At 42.2% G+C, this 14,578-nt stretch overlaps 2 protein-coding genes across 5 annotated transcripts; one reads left to right on the plus strand and one right to left on the minus strand.

Annotated features, from left to right (window-relative positions):
- Positions 1-1,306: 1,306 nt before the first annotated feature.
- On the plus strand, positions 1,307-10,108 carry LOC117836631 (uncharacterized). Its single transcript, XM_034716097.2, has 13 exons — positions 1,307-1,904; positions 2,884-3,033; positions 3,141-3,353; positions 3,442-3,531; positions 4,567-4,683; positions 5,068-5,337; positions 5,425-5,581; positions 5,911-5,988; positions 6,602-6,702; positions 7,138-7,308; positions 8,247-8,321; positions 9,052-9,147; positions 9,522-10,108. Exons 1-13 carry the CDS (start codon positions 1,476-1,478, stop codon positions 9,855-9,857), a joined length of 2,283 nt encoding a protein of 760 aa, XP_034571988.1. The 5' UTR covers positions 1,307-1,475; the 3' UTR covers positions 9,858-10,108.
- On the minus strand, positions 9,938-13,256 carry LOC117836632 (protein LAZ1 homolog 2). Of its 4 annotated transcripts, none has more exons than XM_034716099.2 (9): positions 13,014-13,256; positions 12,545-12,875; positions 12,333-12,389; positions 11,912-12,020; positions 11,563-11,747; positions 11,394-11,482; positions 10,873-11,122; positions 10,560-10,799; positions 9,938-10,474 (listed from the first exon to the last, which is right to left on the minus strand). In XM_034716099.2, exons 1-9 carry the CDS (start codon positions 13,232-13,234, stop codon positions 10,169-10,171), a joined length of 1,788 nt encoding a protein of 595 aa, XP_034571990.1. In that variant the 5' UTR covers positions 13,235-13,256; the 3' UTR covers positions 9,938-10,168. The 4 variants fall into 4 exon arrangements, with proteins under 4 accessions (XP_034571990.1, XP_034571991.1, XP_034571993.1 ...); XM_034716100.2 differs by having other exon boundaries at positions 12,545-12,795; positions 13,014-13,255; XM_034716102.2 differs by having other exon boundaries at positions 12,545-12,722; positions 12,796-13,157.
- Between the last annotated feature and the right edge of the window lie 1,322 nt (positions 13,257-14,578).

The following is a 14,578-nucleotide window of genomic DNA, read 5'->3' on the forward strand; positions in this document are numbered from 1 at the left end:
TATACTACCAAATATATACACTATCAAAATATATTCCTTGGTGCATTCAACGAACAAATTAGGTATTGTACATGCTGTTGTATTTTTCTATAAATTTGGTCAAAGTTGAACATGTTTGATTTAGGATAAAGCTAACGTGACATGTAAAAAATTCAGAGAGAGTCAAGGGTACGTGAGGCAGGCAGCTCATATGTGTGTTTTTTGCTGTAGCATTTCTCCTAAGAGGGTGGCGGGTAATTGTGCACCAGAGACTGAGGCGTGACTGAAACAAATCAGAAAAAGATTCTAATTTCACCTTTTGCGGATATGTTATTCTGTTTGATCATTTGGTTTGCCTTTTGCGGATATGTTATTATGTTTGGTTGCGCCACTGAGAGAGGCGCAAAGACAAATAATTGATGCTTAAGATATTATTTTGCTTGCCTATGCATGATTTGTGTGCGTAAACTTTTGTAGCAACATGGACAGGAATGGATCAGTTTAGTTAACACGCCGCAGTCCGAAAGGACAGTAGTAGCAAAGCGGGCGCGCAGGCAGCAGCCTGTACTCGGTCTTCTATTTTTCCTGTGAAAAAACAGCCTGTGCTCGTCTTCACCTTCGTGCCGGCACGTGGACGCCACGGCAGCTGCGGATCTCGACGGCTTCGCTTGCCCTCGCGGCCGCGGCCGAGTCCCGAGCGCCATGCGGTCCACCAAAGTAGCCGTTACCGCCCACGCCGCGCCGGTAACGCGGCCACCACCGCGTCCATCGTGACGTGACGTGGCGCGGGCCCGCGGTCGCCGGAGGCCTGGGCCCTGGGCAATAACGAAACACGCGTGGGTGCGCGCGATACGCGCCATGTTCGTCGGTCTAGAGTCTTGCCGACGGTCCGGCGGGGCGGACGCGGACGGGGGGCATCGCTTTCCGGGCGAGACGAGACCACCCGCCCGAAGCGAGGCGAAGCCGATGCCAGCCGGGGCGGGTCGTCGATTCATCCGTTCCGTCCACACGCGGGAAACGAATGATGGGCCTCCGGTAACCTCACCGCCCTTTTGTTCATGGGATTATATACCTTTTGTTTTTTCTTTGCCTCCAAAAAAATCTGCACGCTGGGAGGATATCTCTTGCGCAACGTTGTATTCACTCCGAATAGCAACGGCTACAGAAGCCGCGAAAACATCCGGCCCCCGTCCCGGGCACGAGAAAAACAACGGGTCTCCATCAGCCCATGCCTATCTCCATGCCCGGCTGGTAAGCTCACCGCCCCACGTGCTGGCTCCCCACCATGCCCCCCTGGCAAGCCTCGCCTCCCTCGTCTTCCTCTCCCCAGCTGATTAGTTTACCTCCCTCCCTTAAACCACGCCTAAAACCAACTTGCGTTTCCGCCCGCTCCGCCTCCCGCTGATCCCCAACCTCCCCCGCCATTCCCACCTCCTCTCTCCTCTCTCCTCCACGGATCCCCTGCCACTCCCCTCCCCCGTCTCCCAGCTCCAGCCATGGAGGAGGCCTTCGCGCGGGCGGTCGACGACGGCCTCAAGCTCACCAAGCGCCTCATCATGCCGGGCGGGGGCGGGCTGCCCCCGCCGCGCCCGCCGCACGGGATGGACCGGGACGACGACCCCGGGGCCGCGCAAGCCGCGTGGCTGCGCCGCCTCCTCCCCGCGTCCCCCATGGCTTACGCCGTCGTCGTCGACCCGGGCGCCGTCGACAGCCCCGACGTGCCCAGCTACCAGCCCCACGTCTACGGCCGCCTCGACCCGCCCGCGCTCATCCCGCTGCAGATGCGGGAGGTCGAACTCCGCGTCGACTGCGCCGCCGCGGGGTGCGCCACCGCCGAGGTCGCCCTCCGCGCGCGGTGGTGGGTGCACTGCGTCACGCGGAGCCGGGCGTGCCACTGCCGCATCGTCGTGCCCATGGGACACCAGGTCCATCATCCGCCGTCTGCCTATCCCTCCCTCCGCTTGCTGTTTTCGTTTTCGATCGATCCGGTTTTCTCAATTGCTCTTGCTGCTGTGCTAGATTTGGCTATGGTTAGGCGTTGGGATGATTATTAGCATTGAGTTTGATTCCTGTTAGGTGGATGGGGCCCTTCAATTAGCTGTGCACTATCGTGCGCTTTGGACTGTGCTCCAAAAAATCAGGACCTACTTCTGTGCCATTATGTCATTGCTCCTGAGCTGCATTTGGTTGGAGCCTTGGTGCTGCCACTTGGGCATGCTGTACGACGAGGGGCCAATCGCTCGGCCTTTTCTGCTGCCAGTGGATTCCAGCATAGTTTCGCAACAAAGCAAGACACATTCCTTGCTTAGTTGCTTTCCATTCTAGAAGATAAGAAACAAGAAAGACACATTGGATTGAAAGACACATTAGCTGTCGCTGTACACTTGTCCAATAGATGCCTTCACTTGAGGAAGTCAGCTTGCATTCTTTGGTGCCGCTTATTGTAGCACAAGGTTTGGAGAATTGCTTTGCTGGAATCCATTATTCGGCCCAAACGAAACATGCATCTTCAACTGTGATTTAGAGACTTTGAAATTACACGGTGGACTATTAATTTGGAATAGAAGCTCAACTTTTTTCAGGAAATTTACTAAAACATGCTATGTTCATGCCTCCTTTTTCTTCCATTTTTAGTGTTCTGTTCCTTTTTCATCTTTCAAATTTTCTGAATTTAACAACCTGTTTTCTTTCTGAGTTGAATTTACCAACAATAAGTGAAAGCCAATCTCATTTATGTAGCCATTAGTGTGCATACAGTACAGATTCTTCAATATCGAGAAATGTACATGCCATGACTGTAAACATTTAATTAATAAAAATGTCTTTGCTACTTTGTTTTTATTGGCAGTAGTTCTCAAATGTGATTTTCTGCTGGCTGCAATCTAAGAATAATTTCACTAATAGGGTTCAATTCTAGGCGCTGAGGTTACTGTTGGGAAAAGATCGTACAATACTCATGTCATTGATACGGAGGATAACAGTGCTGTGAAGATTTCCTTGCCCGAGAATGGGGGTCTTTTGAAACAGGAATGGTTTTCCTTGACAATACCAGAGGTATTTTCTACAGTCATCTTCAATCAGTGCCAACTGCTACCTTGTTAAGTTTCAAGCTTCTATCAGCCACATTGGCCTTTGGTGATTTGTTTCTTTTATTTGTCAAGGTTGGGGGTGGAGAAGATATTTTTGCCACAATCAGGTGGTCACAGAAATTGCTATATAGCAATGGGCAGTTTTCTGTTGAAGTTCCTTTTTGTTTTCCGCAGTTTGTGAATCCTTTGCCAAAGGTTTTCATGAAAAAGGAGAAAATACAGCTGACTATTAATTGTGGTGTGAGTAAAGAGGTTATATTGCAGGGGACAAGCCACCCCTTGAAGGTAATCAAGTATTTACTGCTTTTGTTTGTGCTACTAGGAAAACCTCTGCAACATATAATTAAAGCACGACCTCTTATTTTGATTTCAGGAAAAAGGCCGGCACGGTGACAAATTGTCTTTCCTGCATGAAGCTGCTGTTGAGAATTGGTCAACCAAAGATTTTACCTTCACATATACTGTAAGTACCCCGTACCTTTTCTGGATTATCTGTACCTGTTTGATGTTTCTTTTTATGCCTGTGCTCTTTGTCAGTCCTGTATCTGAGATCATTCAAATTTCAAAAGCATGATGGGTTTTGTTTATCCAGATGTGAAGTTGGAAGTACTTCTAGTTTGACTTTTCGAACCAACTTCCCATGTATGATGAGCCTAATAAAACAACTGTGTGAATGACAAGCACACTTCACGTAATTTTACTTCGATACTGTGACCAAAGCTATGCTATGATTTCTGTCAGTACACTAGAGTTGAGCAGCTGTATTAAGGGGTTGTTTGGATACCAGGGGCTAAAGTTTAGCCCTGTCACATCGGATGTTCGGATGGTAATTAGAAGGACTAACATGAGCTAATTATAAAACTAATTGCAGAACTCCTGGGCTAATTCGCGAGATGAATCTATTAAGCCTAATTAATCCATCATTAGCAAATGGTTACTGTAGCACCACATTGTCAAATCATGGACTAATTAGGCTTAATAGATTCATCTCACGATTTAGCCTCCATCTGTGTAATTAGTTTTGTAATTAGCCTATGTTTAATACTCCTAATTAGTATCTAAACATCCGATGTGACAGGGCTAAAGTTTAGCCCCCTGGAGCCAAACACCCCCTAAATTATTGGCAGTTATTTTATGATAACTTGCAGGGTTATTTGATACAGTGAGAAAGTTTCATCCTCGTTCTGTTTAATGATCAACGATCAGGCCTTTAGGTCTACAGGTTTCCTGTGTTGTATTTGTTCATGTACTGTGCTTGGGTTTTGTGTCTTTATTCGCTCTTTGCTGGCTTGTCTGACAAGTCAATGTATTGACACCTTTTTCCTTTAATATGATGACTGGCAGCTCTCCTGTCAGTTCGAGAAAAGAAAATGATCCACGTATTATTGAAATGGATGCTTTGAGGAATTCATTGTACCAATTTTGCTTCATACTTGCAGTGGAGATGAGATTGAACTCTTTTAGTTCTACCCAACTTATCTTTTTGTCATCAACATAGGTTTACTCTGGCGATTTGTCTGGTGGAGTTCTTGTGCAGCCCTCAACATTGCGTGACTATGATGACAGAGACATGTTCTGCCTTTTCCTTTTACCTGGAAACAATGAGAACAGAAAGGTAGTTGCTCTTCCTTTGTTATTTTCTTGTTGTCTTAGCATCATTTGTAAATATTTGTTAGTGGATACCATCTGATGGTTAAATAGGGATTTTCTTCGAGGTAAAGTCAGTAGGTACAAGGCTGTAGCAAGCTGAATGCAAAATTACCTTGTTTTCAATCACAGATAGCTCTAAAATTTCTGGTGTTGTTGATTTATGTTGTTTCTCAGACATGTCAATATATTTAACCTTACCTTGAAATATTTTGTTGCTTGGCCAGCGTGACTCTATCTAGTGGTGTGAACAATATTTATTCAATATGAAATAAGATTTATTTTGTGACCCCTTTCTATGTTTAAAAGTATCCCTTTTAGTGTGATTCATCTCATTTGAGTAATCTGATAGGTCTTCAGAAAGGCTGTTGTTTATCTCGTTGATACAAGTGGAAGCATGCAAGGAAAGCCACTTGAGAGTGTCAAGAATGCCATGTCCACTGCTCTCTCTGATCTTATTCAAGGAGACTTTTTCAACATAATAGCATTTAATGATGAGCTTCACTCATTCTCATCATGTTTGGAGCAAGTAAATGATAAAACAATAGAAAGTGCTATAGAATGGATGAACTTAAACTTTGTTGCTCAGGGTGGCACTGACATTATGCATCCTTTGAGTGAGGTATGGAGATTATAACAAGTTATCATTTGTCATATGATTAATGTCACCATATTGTAGCTCATATTTTCCCTCTTCTTTGGGTACAAGGCAATGACCTTGCTGTCGAATTCTCATGATGCTCTTCCACAAATATATCTTGTTACTGATGGGTCAGTCGATGATGAACGGAATATCTGCCATACTGTGAAAACTCAGCTCATGAATAGAGGATCTAAGTCTCCTCGCATTTCTACTTTTGGACTAGGTAATTTCTCATACTATATCTGGTTATGTATCAGTCAACTGGTCAGGCTAGCGTTGTAGGCAAACTTCTGTTGGTTTTCTAGAGTCATGTATGAGTTACTATTCTGCAGTCCAACATCATTCTATGGAAATATTTTCTTTTTAGTTGATTGTTTTTGTATCACTCAAGTTTGTTAACTGTAGTCCTTAAATCTTGTGAAGGAACTAAAGTGTAATGATATTGTTTCCTGTTCTCTATGTATTGGTCATAAAATTTAATTTCATTATATTATTGCTGATTTACTTGTCAGATATATTTTCTAATTGTTTCTATTTCACTGGAAACAAAAGGTTCATATTGCAACCACTATTTCTTGAGGATGTTGGCATCAATCGGTAAGGGTCACTATGCCGCTGCATTTGATACAGGTATGTACATGTTTCTCCCTTTTACCTTGGAAGCGAAATGCTCCCCCTTGTTCTACACAAGTACACAGTTTCTATAGATGAAAAATTTAAAATTTTTGTTATTCTTTAATTTTGCGTGCAAACTTTTAGGTTCTCTTTCTTCTTTGACATTCCATTCTGTAGTTTGCCTAGATGATCTGATATCAGTGGAAGACAATATGAGCATAACTTTAAATACCAGCTCGGTTACTTCCAGAGCAAAACTCAAGACAAAACTTCATTAATTGATCAAAAAAATTTGTTACTCTCGCATGGTCAAAAGTTTGCCTAACCCAATTGGCTAGGACTAAAAGGCTTTGTTGTTGTTGCATTATCAAAAGTTTGGATTTGCTACTGATGAAATGTTTTTATTTAATTATTTGCCAAAACTAGTACCATGATTTTTTGGCATATTGTGCCTTCTGATATATTTTTATGTTTCTATTAAATCCAGCAAATCTAGGATCAAAATAAAAGGCATTAACGAATCTTGTTCAGCAAAATATGTTGACTGAAATACATTATACAGATAACAGGGACTTGAGGAAGTTGTCAAATTCATAAAACTGAACTTTCTCGATTTTTTTCACCTCAGGATCAATTGAGGGTCGATTGGTTCAATGGTTCCAGAAAGCCTCAAGCACAGTAGTATCAAATATTTCCATTGATGCCATAAAGCATATTCAAGATTTTGAGGTGAGTTACTTTAGTGTACTTTCACGGTTCTGTTGGTGCCCGTGAAAGAGCAATAATGTCCTTCACTTTTTTGCTGCTGTCCTGATGTAAGATTACATCGACCAATGCAATACGACACTGCCTCCTTTAAAATTATCTGTTCAACTACATCATGCACACAGATCAACTAGGAATGAGCTGTCCATACCAATTGATATATTTGGCAGGAAAGAGGATAGCAAAAAGGCGAATCAACTATTTAAACTATGAATCCCGTAGATTGTGCAGCTATTTTGAGAAGGAAGGAGTCCCTTTCACATGCATGTATTTTTAGGTCATTTTCATTGCAGTAAGCAGTTGATTGATGTTGAGTGAACTGTCCCCATATCTTAGACATTAGTTTCCCTATCTGCAAAAAATATGTTTCTTACATTCAAGCTTTTCTTTTCCAATCAGGTGGATTCTGAATATATTCCAGACATTTCTGCAAAATATCCACTGTGTGTTTCTGGAAGGTACCATGGCAAGCTTCCGGAGACCCTTATCGCCAAGGGTCACTTGGCTGATATGAGTGAAATATCAATTGAATTGAAAGTCCAACATGTAAAGGATATACCTCTTGACAAAGTAAGATATCCCATTCTCTTCATTTAGTTATTTTCACTCAGTTGATTGTTTTTACAATTACTCTGAGCTATTTGTTGCAAATAATCCTGTTTGTGTCCAGGTTCACCTAGTTTCTAGGTTCATTGCTATTAGTGCTAGCTAGATTTCAGCTTCTAGTTAAAAGAGAATAGTACGCAGATCATGTGGGCATTGACTGCATTAATTAGGAGGATATCATGGGCAGGTTCCAGCCCTGTACCAGCTATATATATGTGAGAAAATGATGAAGGCAGTGTGGCCAGCATCACCAAAAACTACTTGTGCTTGTCTGTGAGTCCACTATAGAGGAAAACTAGAGTGTGTCTGATAGACACTTAGGATATGGAGTGATTCCCAACACTATTGATGCACATCAATCAATGAAATAGATACACAAATAGAGAGAGTGGAGAAACTTTGATTGTCAATTGTTTTCATTACTGATACAGATACCTTTGTACAAAACTAAGAATGTTTTTTCCTGTACATTAAGGCTGAACTTAATTGCATCAATTTGATACGGCTTCTTGACCCCAAGAAAGCTAGTGTCACTGTGTAAGCATATGTATTGCAAGCGGCTTACTCATCTATTTTATGCATCATTCGAGGTGTCCAATTGAGGATTAGTACAATATTGACATTAACCAAGGTAACTGAATGAAACATTAAATCAATAAATGTATTTTTTTAATTTGACTTGATTTGTTTGAACCATTGCCTTTCCAGCTTTTCTGGTACACTTAGACATATAACCAAAGTTCTATGCATATTCATTGTCCCTTGAACTAAATTTTCCCGTGGCATATAAGAAATTACCCCTCGAATAAACAAGCAGTCTACTTGCATTAAAAAATCTTCTACCCTAGCTTGCTTGGCACTGAAAAGCTTTGTTGTTGTTGGATTGCCTGTTCAAATCTCAGGTGTTGGCAAAACAACAGATGGATCTACTCACAGCAAAAGCATGGCTTTTGGAGAACAAGGAGCTCGAGAGAAAGGTAATAGAATCCATTGCAGACTAATGCTAGAATTACATCAGCTATAGCTCAAGGTCCTTAAATGAACCTCTGCAAGTAGGGTACTAGGTTTTTAATACGACTGATGTGATTGTTTAGGGCAGTGTTTAACTTCCATAAAAAAATAAATTATTACAACTGTGAGAGAATAACCGAAATCATTGGATAAACATTTCCATGTGTTAAATTATGAGTCATTAACAAATTTATCTAATGAAGTGATGTATTGACAAGCTTCACATTTACCTATGAAACATGAATATTGCATATAACACTGAGGAAGAAAGATAAAGAGTATCTCAAATTATACTTGTAGTTTCATACAATGCTTTTCTTCCATTGCCTTTGAGATAGTTCTGAACTGCTAATCCCCTTTGAGATAGTCATATGGTTCCTTGCAATCACTTTCATGGTGTTGCAAGCTTGCGACTACTGTATTGATCAGCTGTTTCCTTATCTGTTTTGATTTTTTCTTTTCATTCTTCTCAAGAGCGAAATAAGGTCACCACTGCATTATAACTGGAACTGTTCCATGCACCACTGTTACTTTCTGCCAACATGTAGAGTTGCTGCAGCCTGTTGCAAGCTGCTGGATGAAATAAGCCACCTTTTGTAGATATTGTAACAAATATTTGATATATCCTTGTTTCTTTATTCTTCTTTGCACTTAATAATGTCTTTCTTTACCATATATTTTTGTTTCAATTTACAGGTTGTGAAATTAAGCATACAAAATAGTCTTCCTTCTGAGTACACACGAATGGTCCTACTTCAAACCAACTTGGACAAAATAGATCCAGCACAACAGGTAGAATGCTTTGTACAAGGATTACGTTTTTTTGCTATTGTCAATCCAAGTTAATTAAGAATGCAAACTACAAAATGAGAGGAGCATAGCCTAGCTTAGGACATTCAATTTTTTTTTCAACATTTTCATTGACCCATTTGAAAATATGGACTTCAATTGTGTTATATGAAGGTAACATTTTCCCAAGAACTGAGAATTGTAGGATTTATCAAATCCACCTCATGTAAATCAAAACTTTCAATGCTGAGACTGGGAAGCACACTGCTTCTTGAACCAATCTGATGTCTCACTATATGTGCAATTAAGCTAACCAAAATTTGTATTAAACTAAACAGGCCCCAGAATCTGTGACTAATATTTCTGTATTTTATCAGGCCAAGAACAAACCAACAAAACAAAGCAGCCCAGATGAGCGGTCAGCGATGCCGCTTCGTGGCCTGACACTCGGATTCGGTGATGTTGTGGCAACAAGGGAGAACCTGACGGCAGGATTCGGAGACATCGAAGTACACGAGAGGTTTGAGATATTCGATAAGGCCGTCGGCTGCTGCAGCCGCATGGCCGACTGCTTCTGCTGCATGTGCTTCATCAAGGCGTGCAGCAAGATGAACGATCAGTGCGCCATTGTCATGGCGCAGGCCTGTGCTGCCATCGCGTGCCTTGGATGCTTCGAGTGCTGCTCGGAGCTGTGCTGCGGTGGGGCAAACTGAGGGCACAGCTGCAAGGCTCTGTGATCGTGTTGTATGTTAATGTAAAAAGTATTATTGCTGTATAGGATGGGCATCATGTGTTTATCTAACTTGAATGCTTGATCAAGAAAGGCTTTTGTTATCCGTATGTACATCTTTCAGCAATGAACCCACAAGTTGGATGTAACTCTAATCACTGTATTAAAAGACACACGACGATTAAATCCCAGAACAGATGGGGAAGAGTACATGTTCTTTCCAGTTCCTACCAAGCTTTATGCTATACTTCTGATGTTTTCGAGTGAGCAGTAATCCGTACATAACAAGGATGGCTACACTTCATTATCCTTGCCCGTTCTTTGGATTTCCATCTCGGTTTCAATCACAGCAGTTTTGCCATCCTCACTGTCATCTTGCACCTTTTGTTCGACTTCAACCTCTGCGTCAACCCTGACAGGTTTGCCGTCCACTACGTTCTCAGTGACGTGCTCCTCAACATCAACTTCAGGTCCTTTTTTGTCCCCTGGCTTCAGGGAGATGTGGTGGAACTTCTCCTGGATCTTCCCAACACCTTTCTCGACACCTTTCTCCACAGGTCCAATTGCCTGGGAGATAGTAAGGGCAACATCCTTGACAACCTACACAGCAAGCTGATGGTCATCTGCTACACATGATGAATTCAGGTGCCAACATATAAAAAAAAGTTTAGATGTCATCACTTACATGGTGGCCACCAACAAGAACGACATCCTGCATGCTCTCTTTGATGCTTGTACCCGGAGCTTCGACATGGGTATCCTCCTGTTTAATGATAGTTGGTGTACTGCTCCTGCCATCGTTGACATCTACCTTCACCTCCATTTTACTTTCCTCACATGCGACTTTCCCATGATCAAGTACAGGGATGTGCTGGTACGGCTCCACGGTGAAGACATAGGCATGCGCTATAGCTGCGATAGCCATCTAGGAGAATAACAATAGAGTTTCACCGAAGTAGCAGAGGAAAAGGTAGTTCACAAAGAGGTGACAAGATTACCTCAATGCAAATGAGGAAGTCCTGTATTGCATTCTGCACTTTGCCCTCTTTGGGAAGGAGCCCAGTTTGGCATATGATTGCAATGCCGAATCCTTGCCACCAAGTGGCAAATACAATGGCCTTAAAGCTTATGAACTTAGCTAGTGGCCTTATTGCCTGTAACTTTTCATGCGTTGCATTGTAAAATTTGACAAGACAGTACAACGCCCATGTCTGGCTGAAATTTATGACAACAGCAATGTAAGGATATCTGCATATGAAAGCATATCACATTGTTAGTAAACAACATACTAGTTGCTAATAAGCATATTATATTTGCACATAATAAAAAAATATTTAAGAGAAGTCTACTCTATTTATTTTAGAGGAAAGTTAAGAGGAGGTTTTGTCCATGTCAAATCTTGTTCCTGATACTTGAAATTGATACATTAAAAAGGTTCTATGTGGATTACCTGACCCCATCACTAGTTTCCTAAAATTAGATGTTTTGCTGAACATAAAAAAGAAAATAGCAGAGTTACCCATAGTTCCACTTGAATTCACCATCTCCATAGGCTCCAAAAAGCTCCAAGATCAATGCCAAGAAAGCACACAGTGTCTTCAGAATCATCTGCAATTTTGCTAAAGAAGGCTAAGGGATGTCGTTATTTATCGGTATTGGGTGAGGAACATAACTATAAAAGAGCTCACATATTGCACAAGACCGAATTTAATAATTGTGTACAAGCTTTCTCCCAGAGCATTAGGGTCACAAAAGAAATTCCACACTCTACTTTGGTTATGAGCTTGTGTCTTGTCTTGACTCTCGAGCAACCGTTCACTTAGCTCTTCCCTTTTTCTGTTCTCAAGTAACCGGAACACTTGCCGTTCCCCACCTGAAGCGTAATGTAACAGCAAATTAGTATAACTAATTCAGAGAACTGACAGAGTTGGCAGCATAAGTATGTAGCTGATCATCACGAGATTACAATGATTCCTCTAAAAAGCAATGAAGATTACAAGATATTGTTGCAGATTATGTGAAGCAAGGTAGTATTACCAAGGCAAGCGACCAAGTATCGTCCAAAGGCATACAGAGCAAAGGCTTCGTAACAATTCCGCAATATATCACAAGCCAGAGAGAACTTCGAATTCCATAGTGAAATTATCTGAAAAGAATCGAAAACTGGAATGGGATACCAATTCGTGTCACAGTGTCAGTACCTTGAAGTATAAGGAAAAGAGGATATCCAAAATGAAAGCATCCTGATAAATGTGGAATGACTAATCTTGATGAATGGGATATACGTCAACCAACAGAAGCAAGACAGCAAAAAAAAGTCCATAACATTTTGTTCGAGAAGCAGTGAAGTACACTTAACATTTTGTCAAAATAGTTTGCAGTTGCATGCAAACCTAGTACTACTAGTAGCATTTCTCTGCCTGAAATAGGCATATGAACAAGTGGAGCTTGCACTTACAGATTCAGAGGCATATACAGGCACCATAAACAGCACAGCTATGATCCACTTCTGCTCCTGCAGAATTTCAGCAAGCGCAAAATGTAATTGTTCCACGGGGGCAACAAGCAAGCCATAAACGTCAGTTACGTTTGAGCCATTTCACCTAACAACTGACAGGCTAGAGGGGGTCACAACTTTCTTGGGATGTGAAGTAAAGCCCTAGCACTTACGGCTGGATTGTTGTACGATCTGAGGTGCTGCAGGATGAGCCAGAGCGAGATGAGGAGAGCGACAACCGCAAACGCGGCGCCAGTGACCACTGCCGGGGTGTGGATGTTGCCGTACAACCCCCGGAAGGTAGAGGATCCTCCATCAGGTGCCATCGCTTCATTCCACATCCAGCAGCCTCTGCAACAAACGCTTCTCTTGGATGCAGAGCAAGGGAGCACCTTTTTTTTTGAAATGGAGAGCAGGGGAGCACCTGATCTTCGCGAAAAAAAAATCCTGGAAAAATCAGATGCATACAGTACTCCGCCGCGCGGGAAACGAATCCGCGACGAGCTGGAGGATTGGAGAGCCCGTGCAAGAAAATAAAGAATATTTATTTTCGGATTTGAGTGGCGGCGGCAGGGAAAATGATTCCACAGCAGGAGACGAGAGATGCATCCACGCAAGCAGGGGATATCCTGAGTTTCTTACCAAGTATACCAACTGAAAAAGAGGAACCAATCGGGGTCCCGGACGGCGACGGCGAGCGGAGATCTCCACCTCCAGTGCACGGCTGGCTGGACGAGGACGGCGGCGGGGAGAAGCAAGGACGCCTGGCTCCGGATGGACGCGTGGAGCGCTCCGCGCGCCGGGCGGTGGCCACGCCGGTAAAACGGTCGGATACGTCGCGAGCTGAGCTGACCATTCCGCATCGTAACTCACTCTCTCACTCTGTCCTTTTCTTCGGCCAACGCAATTTTATTACTCTCCGTACCGCGCTATTCGTGGGAGCTGAAGATACGGATGGATCTCTCATCTTGCAAACTGCTACTATTATATCTCGCTATCTTAAATACAATTGCACGAAGTTTATCCCAAATTAAATAAGTTTTTAACTTTACCTGTCAATAGCCAAAAAATTATATTGATTAACCAGACAAGGTTCCTGAAATATAAGGCATGAGATTTCAGTACATATTAGCAGGAGTAGCAAAAGACGCATATCCCCTTAAGTTAATGATAGTTACGGATAATAATAAACTTATTTTTAGTAATAATTCACCCATTAGCTTATCCTGTTAATTCTAGAAAGAATTAAATGGTAATAATTCAAATGTACCTACAATACCTTATTTTTGATAAATTTTGAATGCTTGGATGCCTTATATTATAAGACGGAGGGAGTATATACCAAAACATATATGTATTGCTCAAATTCATGAAAAATAGCACTTGGTATGGATATGTTTTCATTTAGAGTGTGTGGATGCCCGCCTTTGGTCGCGCATCGCACCTACGGTGACGTCGGAATTCGACGCCATAACTGCAGTGAGAAAATAAATTGGTGCCTGGAATCCTCACAAGAACCAGACGTTGGTGGTGGTGTGGCGAACTATGGCTAGCAACCAAGCAGCATCAGAAGTGTTTGGTAGATGCTGTAATTGATCGTCAGAAAAGAGGAATGCAACTTCTTGATTTTTTTTTAGCATGGATGAGACAAGTAGATACAATGAAATAAACAAGATCCACATAACATAACGTAACGTTTTAATTGTCATGCCACGTCTTAACATAATAAATACATTTTCAATTATGCACTTATTTTAGAGAAAAGGGATTAGTTATTAAGCCCATCAAATTTATTACCAAAATATGAAATAAAGTGATGCATGATGCATCCAAGTGACAAACTTTGAAAGTGCAGATTCAGGCAAGCAAACTTGTTAAACGTGTCCTTTTAAGTTAAAAGCACCCAAAATATTCTAAGGTTGTTCATTTTGTCCTTGTCATCGTGGAGATTTCTTGTTCACGAGTTAGAATCGAATTAAACCCGAAAATCCTGTGAAAGCCGTACGCAGAGAAGAAAAGGATAGGAGCCGCGGTGTCTCCTGAGCCCCGGCATGGGGTGGACACGTGTCTATGGGGTTGTTTGGATAGCTAGTTTTATGAAAACCAGTTTCCATTAGATTAGCTTTTCTGCCAACCGCCGAAAACCTTGTTTGTTTACCTGCGCACAAAACTAGGATAGCAACAACCGATTTCCTATAAACGCGAAA

This window comes from Setaria viridis, chromosome 9, assembly GCF_005286985.2.
Source record: "Setaria viridis chromosome 9, Setaria_viridis_v4.0, whole genome shotgun sequence".
Taxonomy (NCBI): domain Eukaryota; kingdom Viridiplantae; phylum Streptophyta; class Magnoliopsida; order Poales; family Poaceae; genus Setaria; species Setaria viridis.